We start from the raw sequence: 25,639 nt of genomic DNA, 5'->3' as shown, positions 1-25,639 counted from the left end.
GGCCCACGGGGATGCCCCGCGGGTGAGGCAGCCCCCAGCTTGCAGCCGCGTTCATGGCGGTGGCCAGGAAGATCAAAACTTTGCTGACGGTCAACATTCTGGTTTTCGTGGGCATCGTCGTCTTCTCGGTGTACTGCCGCCTTCGGGGCCGCTCCGAAGAGCTGGTGCAGGTCCTGCGCAGCGCCGACCGCCGGGTGCGCAGCCGACACGCCAAGGTGGGCGCTCTGGCGGACCGCGAGGCCATCCTGCAGCGCCTGGACCACCTGGAGGAGGTGGTCTACAACCAGCTTAATGGTGAGTCGGCAGCATCCTGCCTGGGACCAAGGGGCTAGGCAGAGACGCGGCAGCTGGGGCGAGTCCTGGAGCTAGCGACATCCCACTCTGTTCCGGCCACTGGAACCCAAGCTTCCCAGGGGCATGATGGCCTGCTCTGCCTGGTGGAAGGTCGTCTGCACCACCTTGGGAGGGATCAGTCTGGGCAGAGCATCTTTTCAGCAGAGGGCATTGCCCTGGATTCCCATTCATTCATTCACTCGCCCACTGGACCCTTCAGAACTACCCCCTACAGCCCATCAATGGCCCCAGACTTGTTTCCAGGGGAATGTGAGGTTCTCTGTACCTGCTTTAAGGCAGGCAGTGCCCAAGTCTGAAAGTTGTGGGGCATCGGGGCTTAAACGGATTCATTTCCCTTCCCTCCTGGGAGATAGGCAAAGACCGGTCTGGGGTACTGCCCTTAGGAGTTGCTGCTGTGTGTCCTTTGTCCCTGAGGCTCGAAGGGTATTCACTACACTATGTATGACCACTAGCCCAGATGGCCTCCCAACCTGGGGATGCTCATGGCCAAGCTGGAAAATTTTGTTGTGGGAAAAGCTCAGTACCATGACCTTGTGGACAGTGGGGGCTTGGCAGGAACTGGTCACCTAGATGTACCTAGGTCTTAGTGCCCAGGAGCTCCAGGGTCCTTGGAAGTTTCTACAGAAAGCCCAGCTCTGGTGGCCTCTTTGTTTCACCATAAGTAGGCATAGGTCAGCCTGAGAGTCAGTACTGGGGTCAGGCAGGACAGGACTGCAGCCGTAGCTGGTGAGAACAAGTACTTTTCCACTTGGGATGCAGCGGAAGAGAGCACAGCTGCTGCTCTCAGGCTCGCGATGTGCCGAGTGCCAGGAAGGAGAAAGTTTGTGTGTCTGCATCATTAGCGAGTGTTCTCTGTTCTGTGCTGACGATTCTGGTTTCTGCCTTGGCAGCCCCAGCAAACCTCCTCCAGAAAGTGTCGTAACAGGCACAAGTGGGAGGTGTTTGAGATCTGGGACTACGCAGGTGGCAGCTGCGGCCCTGCCCGCTGCCGGGCTGGCTGTGTGTGTGTGGGGGGATGTGAGGTCATCCGTGGTCCCCTTCAGGAGCACATCCTTCCACGCAGAGAGGGTGCAGGCAGGCCCCAGGGTAGCAGCTCTCGCCAGGAAGCAGGTGCCAGTCCAGGTGAGGAAGTGCTCTGCTGAGGGGCTGCCTGAGCCCTTGCTTGGTCTGCAGCTTGCAAAGCATCCTCCAACCTCCCCAGCACCTTCTCATCACTCAGCTTCCTGATACTCCTCTGGGGGTCTTGATGAGCTCTGTAGCTTTTCTGATCTTTGCTATTCAGCTGAAGCCATGAGGGGAGAAAAGTTTAGTCCAAGCCAGCTACTTGGCCGCTCCGGCAGTGTGATTCATCTCCTGGCAGGCGGGTGTCCCGACGATCGCACACAGTTTTACTGAAGTGTGTTTGCCAGGGTGTTATGGTCTGTTTTATGGGGAGGACTGGAGGGTTATGTAAAAACATTGGCAGCACGCAGAGGTGGTGTGACATCATGAGGGCAGCTTGGCCCTGGGAGTGCTTTTCCTCATCTCACCCTCAAGGTGACAAGAAGCCGGGATTCTCCATGGCAGAAAAAAACAGAACTGTTTTTGACTAACTTTCCTGACATTGATGGGAGAAAATGACATGCTCCTGGAAGGTGGCATGTGTCCCCCGCCCCACCAGCCCTCCCCGAGGTGCTCTTTTCTTCCATCACCTCCCTCTCTCTGTCCCCCATCCCCCTCTAAGATGAGGCCATGCCACATCTCTCTCTATGACCCATGTGCCTAGCACAGTGTCTGAACCCAATTGTCAGTCAATATTTGTTCCAGGAAATGATAAGAGATGCCAAAATCTAACACTCATCCCAGGTGGGGCCCTGAGGAGACAATAGCGCAGTTGTGGGGCTGGTGTTTGTTCCTGTGGAACCAGCTGAAAACTCTACTTACTTCCCTCTACTTCAAGTGGAACAGACTCTCCACTTGAAAGTGTGCAAGGGGGGCTTCCTGGAGGAGGCAGCTTGCTGTTCCCACCATGGCCTGTTTAAATTTAGATTCCAGAAATGTGGAATTGATTCCTGGGTGCTCCTTCCTGATACCAATTCAGCTGAGTTTAGAAAAGAGAGAAAGAAGTCCAAAATGCAATCAATTTATCCTTGTATTTTCTTTGCCTTGGCTGCTTCCTGGAAATCTCTACCCTGAAGGCACTTGTGGGGAAGGGAGTGTGTCCTAAAGGTGGTGTGGGTGGGGGTCGTCTTCACCTGAGCTGTGGGGGGTGGAGGTGGCTGAGAAGCAGGATGCCCCCCTCCCCCCACTTTCCTTAACTGCTGATGACCTTTATTTGGGATGTCCTACTGACCTTGGCAGAGGACTCCCACATGGTGTGTGCAGATTCAGAGGACCCAGGAGAAAATATTCATTGAAGAAACGCAATGTGGTCACCTCTTATATGTACATGAGAACTTACTTCTAAATTCAGTGCCCGAGGCCAGAAAAAAAATGTTTACAGATAAAAACCATCCTTCTGAATATCTTTAAAAATTGCACATAAAATACAGCATCCATGGTTTTGTGTTTGCAACTGAACACTAAATTTGAGAACCTTTAAGCTCTATGAAAAGGAGAAGGGAAGGAAACATCTCCATTCAGTTGTCTGGATTTCAGACCATTGTGGTTTAAGAAAACTTCCAAATCCCCCAGTGAGGAGATGTGGGGACAAAGAGTCCTCATTGCTGCAGGTGCCTCAGGGCTGCCCCTCTGTGGGGCAATATGCAGCCTCCACAGAGTTAGTGCATGTTCATCTGTTTTTGTTGTAGGCCCTGAACAGGTGAGGGCACAACCTTGTAACAAAGCCTCACATGGCAGGGGCTGGAGCTCACCCTATATCCAGAGAGGAGGCGCACCCACCTCATGGCACGGCCCTCACTCTCCTGCCTCAGATGTACTCCCAGGGCCCCTCAGGAAGAAAGACACTGAAACCCCAGGTGGAGCTGGGATGCATGGAGAAGTTTTCATTTAGGTTGTTTTTGAGAGAGATAGTTTCTAAAATTCAGAGCACACATACGCTGACTCCCTCTAACGTGACCTGGCCCAGTCCTCATCCTATAGCTACTGTTAGGGTCAGAGAAGGCTAAGGCTGCGGGTGCCGCATTGTGCAGCAGCAAACAGAGAGCCCCAGCAGCAGGGCCTGGCCCAAGGTGCTGGGAAAGGCATTGGCGGCAGCTGATGGGAGGGGCTCTCGCTTCAGAAGGACCTATGTTTCTGCAGTTATTAAAAATTTAAGTTAAGGGTGGTGCCTGTGGCTCAGTGGGTAGGGTGCTGGCCCCATATATCGAGGGTGGCAGGTTCAAACCCAGCCCTGGCCAAACTGCAACAAAAAAATAGCTGGGCATTGTGGCAGGCACCTGTAGTCCCAGCTACTCAGGAGGCTGAGGCAAGAGAATTACCTAAGCCCAGGAGTTGGAGGTTGCTGTGAGCTGTGTGATGTCATGGCACTCTACCAAGGGCCATGAGATTCTATCTCTACAAAAAAAAAAAAAAAGAAGTTTAAGTTAAAAAAATAGAAGGTCCCATTGTGGCTGGACAGGTTCTGGCCAGAGATGGTCCTAGGTGGGCAGCCTCCATGAGCTTGGCAGTCATGGTTCAGCCCTTCCCATGCCCCCTGCTCTGGGGACAGGGACACTGCTGTCTCCCAGGCCTCAGGAATTCTCACACACCACACCTGTGATGGCACCTGGCCTGCTGCTCACTCTCAGGGGTAATTTGTGTCTGTTTGGTTCTGGCTGCAGTGCTGGAGGCCTATGGCAGTACCTCGAATGTTGTTAGCACTCCATGAACAACTGTCAAATGAGCAAGTGAGATTTTTCTCCAAACAATTCAATGTTTTTGTTTAAATAAGTTTATAAGAGATGATTGTATAGTACCCACACCCATGAGTAAAAGGAAAGATGTGTGGAAACAAGATGGCGCCCACCATGAGATTCTAGCAAAGTGTAGCCACCAGAAGGCTTTGTTAAAAAGGAAGATTCCTGAGTGACAGGGACATGCAGGGACTGTATTAGCATGGAACCCGGAAGAAATCAGGAGGGTGAAATAGGCTTGAGAAGGGGAACCTGTCTCATGGCATCATGGCCTGGTGCCGTGTCTTGGTGTTACTGAATGCAGTGCCCATTTTCTGTCAAAAATCATGTCTGGAAGGCTGGGCCCACATGTCAGCCGGGGCCAGATGGGAAGCTACTACTGGGTGGAGAGCCTGGGGAAGGGGTCGCCTCCACGAAAATGCCACTGCAGTCTCAGCATTATGAGTTACACTGAGGACCTAGTAGGGCCTGGAGCAGAGAGGATGAAGGGAGGAGAGAAGGGGGAGGACAGGAGATTGTTGCTCACTGTTCACCTTGGATAACCCAACTGCAGACAGGCAAGAATGTAGACATAAAGGTGCTCCTGGCTGCCAGCCTCAGTGATGAGGTCTGTGTCCGTGGCAGACAGACACCACAGGTGAGAGGGTGAACCTGGGGAGGTCCATGCAGAGACTCCCCCAAACCCCCGCCATGAATGGCAGGCAGCTAGCCATGCTCCCTCCATCAGTGAGCAACCACTGACTTGGAGTTCAGATGCCATGGCCAGATTGCCACACATTGCAGGAGGACAGGAAGCCTGCCCATTCTGCCCCCTGCAGGGCGGGTGCCACTCAGTATTGCCTCAGTGAACAAAGGACAGGGACAGAGACACCTGCAGAATTTGCAGCCCAAGGGGCAGGAAGGCTCTGGAAAGCCCTAGCTGCTCCCTGCATCCACCATGGAATGCCTGCCAGCCCCCCTCTCCTGTTCCCGCACACACCTCCCTTGAGAACCTCCCGTGTGTGGATAAGGTGTTGGTTTCTAAAAAGAGGTTTCCAAGCTTCTGCTGTGCATAAGCAATTCCATTTTGGAAATGCTTTAAGATATTCTGCTTGGTAGGGAATGCGATTTCCTATTCATTTGTGAGTTTTAATTCCAAAAATGGCTGGTTCCAGACGGCCTTTCCAGCTTGAGTTCATCAATCTTCATCCTTCTCTGAGTTTGTGTTGTGAGTTACAACATTCCGATGTGGCTAATCCAAACAGTCAATGTTGCCGTGGCTGGAAAAACAGTCATTGTCTGTTCAGGCTGGTCTTGCCTCGAAATGGCAGCAGCATATAATTGGTTGGCCATTTTCCTCTCTGCTAATTAATTGGTGTCTCCCTGCCCCCCAGCTCAGTTTCACTCTTGCTGAACTACTATAAAAGTGAAAAAATAGTGAACACCCCAATCAGAGCACCGTGTCTGACTCTGATGACCGAGGCTCAGCCCATGCCTTTTCTGTTGGGCTGCGTCCTATGATTTGCCCAGCACTTGATGAAGCCTGACATTTCTCTCAATCTGAGAACATTAAGGAATTTCAATCCTCTGTTTTCTTTTCTTCTTTGTGTGTGTTGCTCAACCTGCAGTGCTGCCCCTATGTCTGCATGAAGATCCTGGCCTACCCAACCACAGACATGTAGGAGCAACTGAGCCTACTTCTCAGGCACCAAGGATAATCTCTGTGCAGACCATACCTTCAAGTCTTGGGGTAGACAAGTTGGATAAACACTTCTCACCTTGTTTCCCCTGGTGGGGGGAGCAGCCCTCAGCAGAGCTAGCTGTGTCCGCAGACTAGTGTCTGCAAGCCCAGTGGACCCCGAGCTTCTAGGAATAATTCATGCCGGCAGTGATCCCCGACTTTGAAGTATGCTGGGGCTAACTGATTGCATTTACAATTCAGCTCCGCAATCTACATATTTCATAATCTTGGAACTATTTTCTGAAAGGACAGTTTATCCTTCATTGGCTGGAAACTTGACAAAAATAAGTCTCCATAAATTTCCATATCAGATCTTGCTCTGATATATGCAGGCAGGGCAGGACCTAAGTCTTAGGACCCGCTTGGTCAGCATCTTCATTCAGTAGGAGGAGAAACCAGGCACAAGCGCTGGGGGCTGAGGGGGAACCTCCCTGACTTGGATCTTCCCTTGTGGGGCCTCCATTTAGGATGGCAGCAATTGAGCTGCCTCCCAGCCACTCAGCGCGGCTATTGTCTGGTGTCAGTGTGAGTCTGACAATTTCCCCTCTAATTGCCATTCACAGAAAGGAGAAACTCATTTTCTAGGTTGTTTAAAAGGTAGTGAAGAGCTGCATTATCTCACAGCATGGAGGCAAGGCCACATGTTTGATGGCAGCTTGGCAAACTCAGCCTCACTCCCCAGCCCTGGCTGTGGCTTCCTCCGGGAGAGCGCCACCCCTGCAGACCACACCCACATCCCCACTGCCACTCACATGTAGAAGTAGGAGGGGACACCATGTGGAGAAAGGATGACAGGAACTAGAGACCGAGTGCCTCTTCCTCTTTTTTTTTTTAGACAGAGTCTCACTTTGTCACTCGCAGTAGAGTGCTATGACATCACTGCTCACAGCAACCTCAAACTCTTGGGCTTAAGTGCTTCTCTTGCCTCAGCGTCCCAAGTAGCTGAGACTACAGGCGCCCGCCATAATGCCCGGCTATTTTTTTGTTTTTTTTGGTTGTAGTTGTCATTGTTTGGCAGGCCCAGGCTGGATTCAAACCTGCCAGCTTTGGTGTATGTGGCTGGTGCCCTAGCCCCTGAACTACAGGCGCTGAGCCACAGGGTGCCTCTTCTTTATGCAGACACTCGACCCCTCCTGAGAGTGTTCTCTTGATGCTCTGCGACTAGGCTATGGACTCTGGTACTGTGAGCCTTTCCTGGGCTCTTGTAGACCCAACCCTTACAGACCAAAGGTCTCTATTTGAATAAGATGAGAATCTCATGTGTCCATGCAGCCATTCATCACCAAGTTCCCAGGAAGCACCCACTATGCTCCTGAGGCTCGAGGACACGGTGGTGAGCAGCGAGGTCCCTGCCTCTCAGGCCAACACCCTGGGATGAAGGCAGGGAATGAACAAGTAGCAGAAACAAGGCCATTTCTGACATAGACAAAAGCAGGCGTGAGGGCCCAGGGTGGGCTGGGGTCCCAGCGACCAGTGAGGGCAATCAGGGAGGCGAGTGGTGCAAGGTGTTTTAGGGGAGCAGGCCCCTGGATGCCTATGGGCCAGGGAAGGGCGTTGGTTGTACTCCTCAGGCTCCAGGACCTGCTGGGAGGGTCTTCAGATGGGAAGTGACAGTGAGTGTTCTGTATCCCAGGAGCACTTACATCTCATCTGCAGCAGTAATAACAACCTTCTGGTTTCAAAGCACATCCACGATTTCACTTGGATCTGCCAGGACCCAAGCATGAGTGAACTGTTCATTAGCAGATGGGCAATCTAAGATCTCCTCAGAGCGGCCTAAGGCTGGGCAGTATCCACCCTGTTGGTGTTCGATGGTCTTGATTCTGGCCTGAACTAGGCCTGTGACCCAATGCCTTTGACCCGATGTCTGTGACCTGATGGGTCCCTTGGCCAGAGCCCTCCCGCCTGGGGCTGCTGGCATGGGCTGGGCAGTCCTGAGCACAGAACACAGCATGCTGAGCGTCTGGCCTCCACCATGTGTCATATGCTAGTGTCAGCTCCTGGGCCAGCTGGGATACCAGAAATGTCCCTGGAGTGGGGTCCTGCCCCTCGGAGAACCCTGCTGTCTTTGGGTGTAGCCATTCACCACCTCGTTCAGGTCTGGCCCCTCCTGTCAGTGACAGAAGGACTGCAGGCAGGCTACGCCCCTCAGAGCCTCAATTTCCCCTTCTGTCAAGGTGGATGCTATGAGCACCTTCAGAGGGGTCTTGTGGGCACTGAGGTGTCAGCCCTGTTGGGGGGTCCTCCCAGGCCAGGAAGCGCCCCACGCTGTCCTCTCCTCCAGTGAAATGGTATCAACCAGACACACTCCCTCTACACACTGATGGTGTTAGGCAGGGAGGGGCCTTTGGGTGGCCCAGGGGTGGGAATTGGGAGAATCACATCACATTGCAGGACCCCTCCCCTTTCTGAGTCTCTCTGGCCCTCTTGAGCATGAAGCACAGGGTCCCTGGCTGGCCAACCTCTAGCTAGACCACAATTGCTGCATTTTGTTTTCTTTCTCTATTTACTAACATTCTGGACAAATGATACATGTTTTCTATTTTTGCTAACAAAGTATCACTTATTTAAGAAACAAATTAATTTAAAACATGAGTCCAGGGCAGCACCTGTGGCTGAAGGAGTAGGGGTCCGGCCCCATATACCGGAGGTAGTGGGTTTAAACCCAGCCCTGGCCAAAAAAAAAAAAAAATTGCAAAGATGAGTCCATTTAAAAGAAACTCAAGTCATATGACCTTGAACATTTGCAAAGGCAACAGATTCCCCAGGAGGGGTGGACAGAAGACCTGAGTTTGGGGTGTCTGTACCACATGCTCCCCTGGGCTCTGAGCTGTCTGGTCTCACTGGGATCTCCAATGTGGAATCAGAAGTGACAGAGTGAAAAACTCCTGGCTGCTGATCTAGCACACTCTCCAAGGCTTTGTGTAGCTCTCAATCTGATAAAAATAAATAAAAACAAAACAAGCCACGTGTTTGGAGCACCAGAGCGAGACTCCCGGGTTAGGGGCAGGTCCTGTCACATTTTAGATACGCAGACTTCTGGACGTCGGTGTTTGTCCTCTGTTTCCTCAAGCACGGTGTGAGGTTTACCACTGTTTGCAGTTGAGATCTGATTTTCAAGTTACAGAAAACTCAACTCTGACTGACTTAAAGCTAATGGGATTTGTTGTGCTCATGGGACTAAGCAATCTGATTTTGTTGTTGTTTGCTTTTTTTTTTTTGAGACAGAATCTCAAGCTGTCACCCTGGGTAGAGTGCTGTGGCGTCACAGCTCACAGCAACTCAAACTCTTGGGCTTAAGCAATTCTCTTGCCTCAGCCTGAGGCTATACCCTGGGACTATAGGCACCCAACACAATGCCCGGCTACTTTTGTGTTGCAGTTGTCATTATTGCTTTAGCTGGCCCAGGCCAGATTCGAACCCACCAGCTTCAGTGTATGTGGCTGGCATCCTGCCGACTGAGCTACAGGGATCGCCAGCAATCCGATAGTTGTCTGGCATCAGGTGAGGCCTGATCCAATTGTTGGGGTCTCTACATCTCCCCCTCTTTTTTGAGAAGCATCAGTTTTATTTTTGCTGCAAGAGTTTGGGTGGGTTCAATCCATCTGAACTCTAGGATATGAAAATGGAGAAGAGATAATTTCCATAAGAAATTATGGAGGGGTACATGGAATTAGAGGAGTCACACACCCCTAGGGTGCACCCAGGAGCCCTGAATCTGCATGAATCTTCATGTTGCCAGTCATGCCATGTCACTACAGGCCACTTCTTCCACGCCTGCCCTGCCTCTCTTTCTGAGTCAGGCCTGCCTGGTGCCTGCCCAGTGCCCATGTAGGAGCCCTCACTGGCACTACCAGAGGCAGCTGCACTCAGGTCTGCCTGAGGGGCCTCACCCACCCAGAAGCTTCCTGTTTATGTTTCAAGTACAACTGATCTGTAAATGCTGTTCCAGGTTTCTACACTGCTCTAAAGAAACATGAGATCCACAAAGTGCCAGGATAGCTGTACACTGGTCCCTGAGCTCCAGCCACACTGTGCAGCCTGTGGATGCCACTTTCCTGGCATATTTCCCCCAGGTTGGGCTGGGGGAGGCTTGGCTTCAGGACTGAGGTGCCTGCAGGGTGCCTTGCTCAGTGGATCCACCCACCTGCAGGGTTCTTGGAGGCCCAGAGGGGCTCAGGTCACAGAGGCTTTTGGGCTTCCAGGAACATTTAAAAAAGGAATAAATCTCAACACAAGTTTACCAAAATTGTGGTATATTTTAGATGTTTATAGATAATAAATTATTGCTTTTAACAGGCACACTAGAGTGCAAAGTAATTGTGCTATTTACAAGATGATCACGAAATTCACAAATGTTAATTCTTGGAGACAAGGTTGCCCAGGGATGCCTGGCAGGTTCACTGCAAGATAAGCTCCTTCTTTCAGGCTGGCCAGCATCTGTCTGGCCCTGTGCATGTAGCCATTTCAGGTATAGCTTAATACCTCTGAGGATGTGGGGTAGGAGCCTCCACTAGCCCTTGGTAAGCACCCTGGGGTTCCCTGCACATGGTAGGTAGAGGTGGCCCCTGAGCCAGCACAGCGCTGGGGCTGCCCTGGACTTGTGTGGGCATTTTCATCACAGCCATGCAGGAGCCACAGCGGTCAGCAGTCAGCAGGCTTGTGCCACACACCTGAAATGTGCAGGATGGCCACTCTGTAGTGACCGGCCCAGCACCTGCTCAACTCTCAAAAGGGACGTTCATGAGGATAGAAAGTCTGTGCATAACTATCTGGGCCTAAAACCATGTCCTGTTTTTTATATAAACACAAATTGGCTCAGCGCCTGTGACTCAAGTGGCAAGGCACCAGCCCACATACACGTGAGCTGGCAGGTTCCAATGCAGCCCGGGCCGCCAAACAACAATAATGGCCGTAACCAAAAAATAGCTGGGCGTTGTGGAGGGTGCCTGTAGTCCCAGCTACTTGGGAGGTGGAGGCAGGAGAATCGCTTCAGCCCAGGAATTGGAGGTTGCTGTGAGCTGTGATGCCACAGCCCTCTACCCAGGGCTACAGCTTGAGGCTCTGTCTCAAAACAACAACAACAACAAAAAACACAAATCATCTTTTTTGTGGTGTTAAACTAGAATACCCACTAATACATCTTCAGTGTAAATCCTGGGAACACCCATGTTTTATTCAAAGTGTACCAAAAAGCCAATTCCAGTATGTGTCCCTGAGCCCCCTGTGACAACATTGTGGTGTCACCTTCACATGGGTGATTCACAGGCCTTCACTGAAGCGCCCATCACCTTGCATTTCATTCTCTCAGTGGAAACTCATGGAGCACCTGCTGTACCCCAGCATTGCCAGAGGCCCTGAGGACTTGGCTCTGCAGAAACTAGGAGCCATGTGTGCACCTGCCATTCCTCCATCTGGAGGACAGACGTCTGGCTGGTCTCTCTGCAGTCAGGGACACACAGGCCTGGTCCAAAAGGGTACTGTCCCAGCCTATTCTAGCCTCCCCTGTTCTCCCAGCCCCCTATCTCATACCTCTCCCTGGAGCCAGCACCCATTCACCTCTCCTGCCCCCCTCCCCCCTCCCTCTTTCCCCTGTGACTGCACTGGACACTGGACCAACCAGGGAAAAGCTGACTGGCAACCTTGCCTTTTGCTGCCTTATGGGCCGTATGGGCATTGCCTAGGACCTAACACACCCCCTGGTCCTGAACAGGATACCGCATCTAGGGGAGGCATCGTTATGCCCAACACAGGGAACAGGAGAAAATAACCAAGTGCAGGATGGGTTGCAAGTGTGGAGGGCTACCAGCATTTTTCTCTGGGAGAGAGGGAGGTGGCTGGCAGTGCCCAAGGGATAGGCTCAGGCCTACCAAGTGCAAAGGCCCTGAGGCAGGCAGGACTTGGGGAGTGGATCCAGGGCCATGTGGGACTTTCCCCTGTGCAACTCAGACTGTCTTCTGAACAGGGTGGGAACTGGGCCAGAGGAGTCACTAGACTGACTGGCATTCCCACAGGGTCCCTCTGGCTCCTCTGGTGAGAACAGATCAGGGCTCTGTACCAGGCAGAGGCCCAGCCAGGAGGTCAGGGCCATGGTGTGGGCTGAGGCAGAAGGACATGTGAGCCCCAAGTGCATGTCTGCATGTACTTTTTTTTTTTACAGCTTTTTTGGCCAGGGCTGGGTTTGAACCTACCACCTCCAGCATATGGGGCCGGCATCCCACTCCTTTAAGCCACAGGCACCGCTCCCTGCATGTACTTTTAATGCCTTTCTTCCTGGAACATTAAAATAGATGAAAACCTAAAAAGTAAAATGATGAAATACTCAATTAGGGCATAATGTACTTAAAATTAAAATAATGTTTTAAGTTTTAATACAACTGCTTCTCAATTTTTCAGTGTTTTCAACTACTTCAGTGTTCTAGAAAAATACATAAAGTATGTTAGAGCATGTGCAGAGGGGAGCCGGTCTTCACTTTTGCCAAAGGCTGGATTCCTCCCCTCTTTATTGAAAATGTTAATCTGTTCATCACAGAATTTTTTGTGTTAATTGTATGTTTAGACATTACATCAAGACATTGTTTCTATTGGTTACTGAGGTTTAGGCACCCCTGAAATTGTACCCCAGGCCCCACTGCATGGAAGGCAGCTGCAACAACTAGTAAGGGGATGGGGCTGACTGGGATGAGCACTGGGGTGGCCTGCTAGTATAGGCTGGGGGAGACGAGGACATGCTTGGGCCCAGGGAGGACAGCAAGTCTGCAGGAATTGAGGGCACCTGAGATCCAGGGGGGCTGGCACTGGGCTGTGCCATCAGCATCACGGAGAGCATGTCTGGGCATTGTTGGCCTCACATGCCATCAGGTGTCATGAGCCCAGACAAGGGGCCAGTGTAACCTGAGAAGAGACAAGTCCCAGGTCTGGCCCAGGGCACTCAGCGGTGAGGATTCCAGTGGAAGGACCCAGAGCAGGACACACATTGAGAGGGAGCAGCCTGAGGGGCAGGCGATGTTGTGTCCTGGAGACAAGTGGTAGAGACTAAAGCAGCCTGATGCTTGTGACAGGCCCAGGAGGATGTGGGCAGAAGGTGGGCATTGGCTCGGTGTGGAGGTGACCTTGATAAAGGCCGTGCGGGTTGAGGAGGGGGCAGAGAGATGAGAAATTAGAGACAGCTAAAGTGGGCAGCCCTTTCTGGGTGCTTGGCAGAGCACAACTGCTCCTCCCAGCACCACTGGGAGCTGCGGCTGGATGAATCTTTGCTGGGGGATCCTGTGCAGCCCTCTGGCCACTCCCATGGAGTGCTGGTGGCACCTCAACCCTGTGCGATAATGAAAAATGTCCCCATGTCTTGCCAGATACGTGTGGGGCAGAACAGGCTGGATGAGCCCATGTGGCTGAACAGCTAGGGGTAGGCCCGGAGGCGGGTCTTCAGACAGGAGCTGTGCTGAGGGGTAGGGTGGGGTGTGAGGGCAGCAGAAGGAAGGGGGAGGAAAAAAGGAGCTGTGTTCTGCAGGTGTGGGAGAGCTGTGCCCTGGACAGGTCCTGGCCAGCACCTCAGACAGCAGCCCTGGGGCAGATAGCACTGGCAAGGATGGCACCGGGCAGGGCGGGGATGGGAAGCTGAGGGTGGTGTGCACAGGAGGCTGGGTTCCTTCCTTCTCCCAGGGATGGAGGAAACAAGGTCATCTGAGGCTGAGAACTGCAAAGTACCTTCTTTTTCTTTTTCTTTTTTTAGTATAACAATGGCACTAAATAGATTTTTCAAAAGAAAGTAGTTTGGCTATATATTATCTGTACTTTTCCCTTTAGGACAGGGACACACGACATGCCCATTATGAAAAGGGTCTGTCTGGTGGGAGCCCCATATGTAAGGTGGGGAGGCAGGGCCAGGGGCTGCCCAGCATGACTCCCCCTTTGCAGGGTCTAGAGCAGGCGTCCTCAAACTACGGCCCATGGGCCACACGCAGCCCACCTAGGACATTTATCTGGCCTGCCGGGTGTTTTTGCCGCTGCTGCCTGTCCTGCTTAGCAGACGACTCATCCCGGGGCCCGCAGTCCTGCCCTCCAATGGTTTGAGGGACAGTGAACTGATCCCCTGTTTAAAAAGTTTGAGGACCCCTGGTCTAGAGCCTGAGAGAGGTACTGAGGGCGAGGACTCACCTCGTGCCTGGGCCGAGAGGATGGGCTGGCACCATGTTACACTGGATCCTTCTGTCACCTCCCAGCCCCAGGGAGCCAATCTCCAGTCTCTGCCAGGGTCTTTTCCCAGGTGGTGGCAGGGAGACAGATGGAACTGAAGTCCTGGCAGGCATAAAGCATGAAGGTGCTGCCTGGCCCCCCTGCGCCCTCTCCCACACCTTCCCCTTGATGACGTGTAATCACCATCCTGTTCCATCCAGCATTTTGGAGGATGTTCCCAGAGGTTCTTCCTCCTTCCCACACTCTGAATCCCCCCATCCCACCTCTGACTGAGATGGAGGACAGAGGGCGCCTGCAGGCCTGGCATAAAGGTAGCTTTCTCCTAGGGCCATTTCATGCAGGCTTGAATGGTAAAGCACACAGCTTTGAGCGTATTGGGCCCTCTCTACCATTCACAGTGGCAATCGGCTCTATGCTCATCCCCTCACAAGGAGACTGGGACCCGTGGGGGCAGGTAAGGCGAGTTCGAGGTGGGTTTCTGCCCCGACCGCCCGGATGGCCTCCCACAGAGACTGGTAGGGAGGATGCACTTGGATGGCTGGGGCTAGGGAGTTGCATCTCCTACCTCTCACGGCAGAAGGGGGCTATTTTTATTGTTAACAGACTAGTTCAGTCATGTCACCTTTGTGTATAGTTCCAATCTGAAACCCAGCAAGCTCTGATTTTGTTTCCAAGTCAGAAAATAACAGTGTTGGGGTTCTTCAAGGGACTATATTCACAAAACTGTTATAAATGCCTGCTAATATTCTGAGTGCTTAAGCACTTAGCAGTGGACAGGGGAAGCCAACAAAATTTTCTTTTTTTTTCTTTTTTGAGACAAGAGTCTCACTTTGTCACCCTCGTAGAATGCCGTGGCATCACAGCTCACAGCAACCTCAAACTCTTGGGCTTAAGCAATTCTCTTGCCTCAGCCTCCCAAGTAGCTGGAACTATAGGTGCCCACCACAACGCCCGGCTATTTGTTGTTGCAATTGTCATTGTTGTTTTAGCTGGCCTGGGCTGGGTCTGAACCCACCACCCTCAGTGTATGTGGCTGGTGCTGTAACCACTGTGCTACGGGCACCAAGCTACAACAAGATTTTCTTAATTGGTGAGAGCCAGGTGTGGCGGTTAAGACATGCCAGACTACCTGGGGTCAGGTCCTGGCCCACCGCCTGCCCTGGGACAGCCTCAGGCAGGTTGTTTAATGCCCCTGCTCCTCAGTTTCTCCACCTGTAAGGCAGGACGATATTAGTAGTTATCTCTGGGGTTGTTTTGAGACCATCAAATGAGGGAAAGCTGGAGATTTTGGAGCAGTGTCTGACATGGCTGGTGATGGTGCTGACCTGATAAGCACTGGCTGCTGTTTCTTATTCCCACTATCCACTGAACCTGACCTTCCCAGCCCAACTCTGCTGCATCAGCTCTGCAGTTCCTTTTCTGTTTTCTTTTTTTTGAGACAGAGTCTCACTTTGTCACCCTTAGCAGAGTGCCATGATGTCACAGCTCACAGCAATCTCAGACTCTTGGGCTCAAATGATTCTCTTGCCTCAACCTCCCAAGTAGCTGGGACTACAGGCGCCCATCACAATGCCCGGCTATTTTTAGAGACGAGGTCTCGCTCTGGCTCATGCTGGTCTCGAACCTGTGAGCTCAGGCAATCCACCAGCTTCGGCCTCCCAGAGTGCTAGGATTATAGGGGTAAGCCACTGTACTTGGCCTGCAGTTCCTTTTCTGATACAGCCCTATCCCTGCCAAAAACGAATGAACTCCAGGCTTCCACAGGAAGTTAGGGAGGGGAAGTCAGGATGATGGTTTGATCTGATTCACACCTTTTTCATAGAATGAGTTCTGTGTTGTTTAGAGCTCAGCAGTGGGAGCATTTAGAGCGTGTGTCCTCCTCTGGGAGGTTACAGCCAGGTAGAGGGAGGCATAGCCCCTGTTAACCTGTTTTCTGCTATCAGAGATACAGGAATTCACAGGAGTACAAGAAAGCCTTGCTTTGAAGGACAAGGTCAAGACAGTTTCATGCAAGAAGCAGCATTTGAGCCCCATATTTGCAGTTGGACAGATCTGGGTCCAAATCCCAAGTTGGTGACCTTGAGTAAGTCATTACCCCTATCTGAACCTTGGGTTCCATATTTGTCAAAAGTGAAAATGATTTTTGCCTTTGTGATAGGACTAGTGAGGAGATTAACCAAGAGGATACATGCCGCTGAGTTCTGGGCCCTCCCTTTCTGCAGGAGTGGCAGGAGTTCCCCCCCGCCCCAGCTTTGTGTCCTGGGTACTGGGCCCTGTGTGGTAAGGACCCAGCTTTGAGTCAGGCGAGTGCCCCTCTGTGTTATCCAGGTCTTCTCACCCCACCCCATCCCACCCCTGGAATGGCAGCTCCTCTTGGCTTTCCCAGCCCCACAGGGCACAGCTGAGTGCTTTGCTGCATATGGGATGGCCCAAGTAGAAAAGAAATGTGAGCAGTGCCAAGTGCAGAGAAATTCCACTGTGTGGGTTGCTGAGAGGGCAAAGAACCATCGGGCTTGGCCACCTGACTTCCAGGGCTGTGCTGGACACCGCCTTTCCTCACAACAGCCCATGAGGGAGGCACTGTTGCCATCACTTACCAGGTGAGGAAACCGAGTCACACAGCGTTTTGCCTAAAGTCAGGATAGGGGTGAAGGTGATTTGGGATTTGGTGGCTCCAGCATCCAAGCACTTAAAATGTCAGGTGGGCGGCACTGACTCAAACACTTCCAGGTTTTATTTGCAGGTGGGAGAGACAGGTACAGAGTTGGACCAAGAAAGTGAAGTAAAAGATTGATTCTGCCCTTCTCACCTGGCTTTGCCCAGAAGAGGCCCAGCTGCTCCAGGGGAGGGAGTTTGTGGGTAGCAGCATGGGGTACTGTCTCCTGGCCAGAGTTCTGGTTCTGGGGGCAGCAACTTGGCCCTGGTTTTGTCTTTTTTTTTTTTTTTTTTTTGAGACAGAGTCTCGCTATGTTGCCCTGGGTAGAGTGCTGTAGCATCACAGCTCACAACAACCTCCAACTCTTAGGCTTAAGTGATTCTCTTGTCCCAGCCTCCCAAGAAGCTGGGACTAGAGGTGCCCACCACAATGTCTGGCTATTTTTTGGTTGTAGTCGTCATTGTTGTTTGGCAGGCCTGGCTGGATTCAAACCCTCCAGCTCTGGTGTATGTGGCTGGTGCCCTAGCTGCTGAGCTGCAGGCACTGAGCCTGTCTTCCTTTGTTAATTCAATCATTTGACAAGTGCCTACAGAGCACCTGCTGTGTGTTAAGGATTGGGGCCTCAGGGATCCAGGTGCACCACCTCTGCTGTCTAGGGGTCAGGTCTCCTGGGCTCTGCTCAATGGGGCTCCCTGTAGGTAGGGCCAGTATCCACTCCTGTCCACAGGATATGGGCTCCTGGGGTCTCCTGTCTGTGACCCCAAGGCTGGGCTGGGCCCATGGGGACTTTGAGCAGAGAGTGGAGCCTGAGGGAGCAGGGATGTTTCCATCTGAGAATGGTGGGTGTGAGGAGGGGGCAGATGGTCCTGGACACTCTGGCTCTCTTGGGCAGCTTCACTCTGAGGTCACCAGCTAGATGACAGGACATACAAATATCCCTTTGTACCCCCAGCAATCACTACCCCCAGCCCTGGGTGGGCTGCCATTTACCTCTATGTGGAGCAGCTGTGGGGTGTTTCTGCCTCTCACATGCCTTACAAAGCTCAGGGAAAGGCCAGGAAATCCACCCTGTTGGATACTTCCAATCACTTCCTATCTCCCTTGCTTTGCCCCCATAAATATTCATATCAGTTGAACATGAGTATTATGTATGAAGATTTATCAAACACTGTATTACTCTCAGTGAGAATATATTTTACAGGTATTGCCATGTCCTGCAAAATATTCATGACTCCCTACTTTCAGAAGGGTATTCAGTCTTCCCACTATTGACACTATGTTATTAGTTTGGGTCCCTGGGGAATCTTAAAAGACCTGTCTGTAATGAAATTAGCTGTTGTATTTGGAAAGAGTGGATAAAATTGAAGCTGGGAGAAAGAGACATCTACAAAGGCAAGCCAGGGTCTCTCTTTTTTTAAATCTCCACTTTGTAATCGTCAAAATTAACAGCTAGGCATGTTAAATTGGTTTACATTTTTATAGGCGGAATTGAGAAAGGGGGTGAGGAAGCTGGCCAGATGTTCTGCCTGCTGCTATCCCACCTCCTTTCACCCACATGTTCACGGCTGTCAACAGGCACACCAAGGACACGGGCCTGGAGTCCTGTAGGCGACAGCAGTGATTTCTACCACCATGATAGGGTGAGGTTCTGGCTGCAGGACTAGGCCAGCAGTGGGTGGACCCCTGGTGTCCTGGGGCCTGAAGGGAAGACCTGCTCACTTCCCCACGAAGCTGCCTGGTTTGAGCCACCTCTGTGCTTTCTGTTCTCATTCATGGTGTTTCTTTTCCTTGTGTACCTGGTTACGCTGGACTGCGTGAAGTTCATTGTCACTGAGCATTATTACTTTGTAGCCATAATTTGAGGCACTGTCTTCTGGAAAGAATTGTGTCTGCTTCTCCAGGCTCCTGGAGCTCATCTGCTTAGCCCCTCTCAAGCTGAGTTCAAGGCTGGAGGGGCACTGGGGAAGCAGCATGTCCACTGCGGAGGGTACCCTCCTGCTTCTCTTTGCTTCTGTCTGGGGAGGGAGTGTTTGCTATTTGACTCCTCTGATTTCTCCCCTTCTTTCTCTTTGAAATTTCAAGGTTGCAGTATTCAGAGAACTCCCTTGGGAAAATAAGCAAATTATAGGCTCATTCTTCTCTCCAGATTCCCATTTCCCCCTCACTTTTGGCCTAGTAATTTCTTGCCATCTAGTCAGATATCTATTGCTCTTTAGAAGGTGATGCTATTGTTCCAATCTAACATTTGCAGTGGTTTTCTGGTTTTCTGTGGGGGAAGGCTGGTCTGACTCACCAAGCCTCTACTGTGGGAAGGTCACTGACACTGAGCACCTTGTGAACCAGGGAAGGTGAAGCCTGAAAGACTGAAGCCTGGGGCAGGCTGAAGTTCCAGAATGGGGGCTGCATCCAGGTTTGTTTGGTGGTTGAACCACTTGGGTCACTTTGCTTATAGGGACAGTGTCCCTTGCTTCTTTCCAAAGGTGTCTTTACTTTTCCACCTCCTCTCAGATTGTCTTGTGACCAGCAGCCTCTCCATTTGGGCTGTTTCCTCCCAGAATATTGGCTTAAGTCACTGTGACAGATGGAAATCAGTGACTCAAAGAGAAGCTGGGAGCTTGAAAGCTGCACTTCCTTCCAAGTTGAGAAATCAGAGCCACCCACATAGCCCAGGTATTGTGTGCAGGAAGAGGTGGGTTGGCCAAGTGTGAAATGATCTTCTGGGGGCAGAAGCAGCTTGAAAGGACTCAGCAGGTGCTGGCAGCCATGTCTGCCACCCTGCAGAGCTCCTGGCCCAGGGGATAGCCAGTCATGTCCTTCTGGGGAGGGCAGCCTGGCTGTCCTCCTGTGTTATCCTCTCAGTCCTTATGTGTGCTCCCTGGCTTTTCTGGGAGAAAGAATCCAGAGTCCCTAAGACCAGGGCCTGTACTGTGACTTGGCTGCCCTAGTCAAATGCCACTCTCCCAGGGGTGATCCCTTTGTCAAACCTGTGGGGCAGTGAGGGAGGCAGGGATGTGTGGCCACCAGAAGGGCTGACAGAGGAGGAAGAACATTCTGGCAACAAAGAGCTGCCAGTCCCTTCAGGCTGACCTGAAGGGCAGTTGGGGATCTCATCCTCTGGACTCAGGTCCTTCTCAGCCCCCAAAGGCTAGGCCCTACCAAGGGGCACACAAGTTTATTCTCTCGCCTGAAGACGAGGCACCCACATGGACTTCACTGCACTGCAGTCAAGGTCTGGGCAGGGTCCAAGGCAGGGTCTTTCCTTGTCTCTCCAGTTCTGGGGCTCCGGGCATCCTTGGCTTGTAACTGCATTGCTCTAGTCCAGTGGTTCCTGTTAACCCCCAGACTCAATTCAAGCACCACTCTGAGAGGCCGAACATCGCTGCAAAGGCACGAGGAATTTTATTCATTCAAGCTCAGAGCTTGGGCTGCCCTTTAAGAAAAAGCGGGAACAGCCCTTACAGACTATCCAGACAATTCCTTTACACCTTTCCCTCTTCCCTCCCATTAGACCATTCCACCCCATTCCCTTATTGGTAGGTAAACCATGTCTGTCCTAAACTGACAGGTACAGGGTGGTCGTGTTCAGGGTTGATTGGCTCAGGGACGATCTTCTTTGTCTCAGGCGAGCAAATGAGAAGGAAGGGATAAAGGTCACAAGTGGGGCGAGTGCAGAGTAGAGTGGCGAGTGCAAAAAGGGGAGGGGGTCAGGATGTGGGCTGAGTGCACAGGGGGCTAGTGGGACAAAGGGGAGGGGGTCAGGATGTGGACTGAGTGCACAAGGGGGCTAGTGGGACAAAGGGGAGGGGGTCAGGATGTGGGCTGTAACACCTCGGTATGATAAGGTTCTTGGTATGCGGTGGCCTATTGTCCTGAATAAACAACAAAAGGAGGTAGTCTGACTTGTGACTTGAGTTAATTAGTTTGGTTCCCACATTCTTAGTTTGGCTCCCACAGTTCCTAAATTTCCTAATGCTGCAACCCTTTAATACAGTTCCTCATGTTGTGGTGACCCCCGATCCACAAAATTATTTTCGTTGCTACTTCATAACTGTAATTTTGCTGCTGTTATGAATCGTAATGTAAATATCTGATATGCAGGATATATTTTCAGTGTTCACGACTCAAGGTTGAGAACTGCTGCTCTAGTCTCTACCCCACCTTCCCACAGCTGTCTCCTTTCCTTTCCAACCCTTCTGCTTGCATGGAGGGATACTGTCACTGCATTCAGGGTCCACCTTGACCATCCAGAATAGGCACTCTATTAGGTCCTTAAATGACTCATGTAAAGTGACAAACTCACAGGCCCTAGTATTAGAACCTGAGCTCTTTGGGGTCATCATTTATATACCACATCTGTCCTGGCTAGTTAACAGACATAGACCAAGCATATAATCAACTTCAGTCATTTCTTCCAAAATACAAATTCACTGCAGGTACTTAGAGATATAAATCTAGATATTGCCACCTTCTCTTGGAGTTTTAGAAGATGTGGCATCCTTGGACCTAATCCCTGGGTGGCAGTAACCTGCTGGGTCCTGACAGCAGGTGGACCCACGTGTCCACAATTCCCTATCACCCCAGTGCAGATGCCCAGTAACAATCTGTTTATCCTTGGACGTCTGTTGTCACTGTCCTCAGGGTAGACCAAGAAGAAGAGTCTGAGAATTAGGATCTGAAGCACTCATTGCTCCCGAGTCCCTCTTGCCTGACATTCTGCCCCCAAACCCTGAGTCAGCCCTGCCACAACATCTTTCACACCCACTCTCGGTGAGGTGTCTCCTCCCTGCCAGAGTTTTCCCAATTATCTCTTATAATTAGAAAAGTACGTTCCCTCAGGTAAGGGAAAGGGACTTCAAATGACTATTCCCCCAAAGCAGAATTACTGTGGGCATTAGTTGGCCACCCACATGAGTGAGCCATCCCTTCCAATCAGAGCAGTGCTGATGAGTGTTCCAAGGGGAGGGGGCCTAGGGCTCAAGCCTGGTTCTCAAATGGAAGCTGCTTTTCCTCTCACAAGTCAAATCACTGCCTCTGAAACCATTGTTTCCTCTGCTCTGAGCAAGAGCATCAGAAGGGTAATGTAGCACCCAGGTGGGTACTCCAAGCCATTCTTTCCCTTCTTACCTGGCAGCTGTTTCCTACAGCCAGGGACCCAATTCTGCTCACGCAACAGGCCCAGATGTCCAAACCCTGCTCTACCTTGGGCAGCTTGGCTCATGCCTACTTGTGCTGTGATTTGCCACACTTAAGTGGGTCTTCCCTAGCCAAGGTTTGGGAGCAAGGCTACCTCCAGGTCAGCCCAGGACAACAGCTAACAGCAGAGACACCTGACCATCATTCACAAATTATAGTGTCTAGACAACGTCCCAGCCCCAGACCAAATAAATTAAACTCACTGGAGGTGAGACCCAGGCACTGGTGGTTTTCAAACTCCTCAGGTGATTCCAAAGTGCAGACAATTAGAACCACTGACCTGAGGCAGCTGTTTTCACCTTCACCAGCGCCCCTGGTTAAACTGCCTCAATGTTTCCAATTTGGTTTGGGGAGAGGGTCAAGAACTTGCATCCTAGCACCCCTGGATGCTGCTGACCCAGGGATCTTATTTTGAGAACCACTGTCCCAAGGGATGGACTTCTGCTGGCCCCAACTCAGTTCTTTTAGATCCAGACCCCATCCCATGGCTCCCTTGTCCCCCACAATCTGATAGTGTGAGGAACCAGGAGGGGGAAATGCCAAGTCTCAGACATACTTTAGCAATCCAGGTCATTTATTCTCCACCTGGATGACCTTTCACTGGCCTCCCCCTTCAGGACTGTCTGAACCTCAAACATCCCTCAACTTTGAGTTCCAGGAGCCCTGCCCAGGAGAGATATGCTGTTCCCTTCACCTGTCATTTTCACAGATGAGTGTATTCAACACTTAAAAAACTGTCCCTCCAACTTTTAGGCCAAGGCTCCACATTTTTCATGATCCCTAAAGAGAAATATAATATTAAACTTACTTCCAATTATTCTGTCCTGCAAAATGTGGGCTAGTCCTTCTGAAAGACCTGTGATGAGCTGCTCCTCAATAGAAAGGTGACTGCAAACAACACAGAAGCTTATCTCTGCCCAGAAAAAAAATCACCTCCAAGAAACCAAGCAGTCCTAATTTGCATTACAGGCATGGTAATTTCCCTGAGATAATCAATCAACACATAGTTGATGGAGCCTCTAGCAGAAACAAACAGAACTACACAGGAGAGTTTCCTCTGCAACTTTAGCCATGTGCTATTCTCTCAGATAAAATGATCTTTACTGAGGATGATTTCACAACTAAAATTGCAAAACATGCAGTGATGACCCACCACAAGTGAAAGTCAACAGATATATTAGGATAAGAATAGCTCCTACAAGGATTAGGGACAGTAGAACATTCTGAAAGAGACTACAAGCTATTATCTTTAAAAATCATTTTAAAAAGAAAGACTAGAAATTTCAAGAAAATAAGATATAGCCAGGTGTAGTGCCTCACTTCTGTAATCCTAGCATTCTAGGAAGTCAAGGCAGGTAGATTGCTTGAGCTTAGGAGTTCAGGAATGAGACTCCTTCTTTACCAAAAATAGAAAAAAGTAGCCAAGTATTGTGGTGGGCACCTGTAGTTCCATCTACTCAGGAGGCTGGGGAAAGATGATCATTTGATCCCAGGAGTTTGAGGTTACTGTGAGCTATGACATCATAGTACTCTAGCTTGGGACAACAGAGTGAGACTCTGTCTCAAAAAAAAAAAAAAAAGAAAAAAATGAGAACATAGATTAGGAAAAATATAGAACCTCCAGAAATGAAATATATTATGATTAAAATATGAAACCCAACAAATGGGTTAAACAGTGGATTAGACATAGTTAAAGACAGAATTCATGACATGGAAGATATACTTGTGGAAATAACTTAGACTATAGTAGTTTAAGAGACTACTATAGAGAGAAAAAAAAAGAAGAGTTATGAAAGAGAGGTTAAGGTACATGGAGAATAGGGAGTAAGATAAAAACTTATAGCACATGTTTCATAGATGCTCCAAAAGCAGAAATATAAAGAACAAGGAGACAACATTCAAAGAGATAGTAGCTAGTAATATCCAAAATAAATGAAAGACATGAAACTGAAAATGAATGCTCCCACATTAAAATAAATCCCTGACAGACACATTACAGTGAAACCATAAACCAAAAAAGATAGGGAGAAAAAAAAAAATCTCAAAATCAGTGAAAGAAAACAGTGTCTGCAAAGGAGATTATGCAATAGTATTATAAGTCCAGAAAAGACCAAAACCATTATGTTTGAACTGAAAGGGGAATAATGGTCAACCTAGAATTCTAAATTCAGTTAAATCATAATTCAAACGTGGTGGGAAAATAGGAGAGAGAGAGAGAGAAGGGTGAGAGGTTCTTGTTCACAGGTATTGCTGACAAAGTCCCTACTCTATAGGTTACACTTTAGAATGAAAAAAAATACTGAATTCAGAAGGAAGGCACAGGAAAATGTGTGAGCAAAGAGACTCCATGCAAATCCAGACAGATCTTGGCTGCATAAAGCAACATTAATGCGTTAATGATAATGACAGGGAAGCACAAAGAAAAGACAGAACTAAAATATGACACAATATACCAATTAACTGTCACTGAGGTAAAGTGCTCTAAGTTTCTTTTATTGTTTTGAAGGAGTCTGTAGAGATATCAGTTGGTTTTAAACTATGCTAAGTCAAACACGCATACTTAAAAAATTTAAGAGTAATTTTCAAAAACCAGAAATGGAATATATATCTTACAAATTGGCAGTGGGGAGGAGTGGGAAGAAGAAAACTCAGTGAAGTAGAAAGCAGGAAGGCAGAACAGAACAAAGGACTAAAAAGCATGGGAAAGAGGAGGCATAAAGTTCTACATAGTAATGATACATGTGAAGGGAGGAAGCCTACAAGATATGAGAGATTTTCAGATTGATTTTTTTTCAAGTCCCTGGGGCAGGACTGTGCCTCTGGGTCTTCTGACCCAGGATTTGGGAGAAACACACCTAAAACGTAATGATATAAAAAGCAGAGGCAGAAAAAGACATAGGAGGTACATATTGACCCAAAGAAAGCTGGAGCAGCTGTATTAGCATTGGAAGCAAGAGATTTTGAGGCAAAAACATTTTTAACAAAAAAGTGATTATGATGATAAAAGTAATGATTCATCAGGAAATATTATAATCCTGAAACTATGTACACTTAGCATCATATACTCAAAATATAAAAAGCCAAGATTGAAAAACTGAAAAGGGCTCAGCGCCTGTGGCCCAAGTGGCTAAGGCGCCAGCCATATACACCTAAGGTGGCGTGTTCAAATCCAGCCCGGGCCGCCAAACAACAATGACGGCTGCAACCAAAAAAAATAGCCGGGCGTTGTGGTGAGCGCCTGTGGTCCCAGCTACTTGGGAGGCGGAGGCAGGAGACTCGCTTGAGCCCAGGAGTTAGAGGTTGTTGTGAGCTGTGGTGCCACAGCACTCTACCCAGGGGGACAGCTTGAGGCTTTGTCTCAAAAAAAAAAAAAAAAAGAAAAAGAAAAACTGAAAAGAAGAAACTAAATCCATATTCCTCACCCTGAAATTGACCACACAAAAGAAATTAAAGTGATGATAGATTTAACCAAGGTTGTTCTAATAATCCATGTAGAACTTGACATTCAGCAATGAAAGATTCTACAGTCTTCTCTAAAGCATATAGATTATTATTTTTTTATTTTTTTGAGACAGAGCCTCAAGCTATCCCCCGGGTAGAGTGCCATGGCATCACGCTCACAGCAACCTCCAACTCCTGGGCTCAAGCGAGTCTCCTGCCTCAGCTTCCCAAGTAGCTGGGACTACA

General features: G+C 50.0%; 1 protein-coding gene across 1 annotated transcript in view; it reads left to right on the top strand.

The window, feature by feature from the left end:
• Positions 1 to 7: 7 nt before the first annotated feature.
• The window catches only part of GALNT9 (polypeptide N-acetylgalactosaminyltransferase 9), an 87,294-nt gene continuing 61,662 nt past the window's right edge, over positions 8 to 25,639 (top strand). Inside the window, exon 1 of the mRNA XM_003792882.2 lies at positions 8 to 294. Coding sequence (XP_003792930.1) covers positions 54 to 294 — 241 coding nt within the window. The 5' untranslated portion in view covers positions 8 to 53. The remainder of the gene's footprint in view (positions 295 to 25,639) is intronic.

The sequence above is a fragment of the Otolemur garnettii genome, unplaced genomic scaffold (genome assembly GCF_000181295.1).
Source record: "Otolemur garnettii isolate 467f Iridium unplaced genomic scaffold, OtoGar3 scaffold00062, whole genome shotgun sequence".
NCBI classification, from domain to species: domain Eukaryota; kingdom Metazoa; phylum Chordata; class Mammalia; order Primates; family Galagidae; genus Otolemur; species Otolemur garnettii.
Note: the sequence above shows the minus strand (reverse complement) of the source record. Positions and strands in the feature narration are given on the sequence as shown.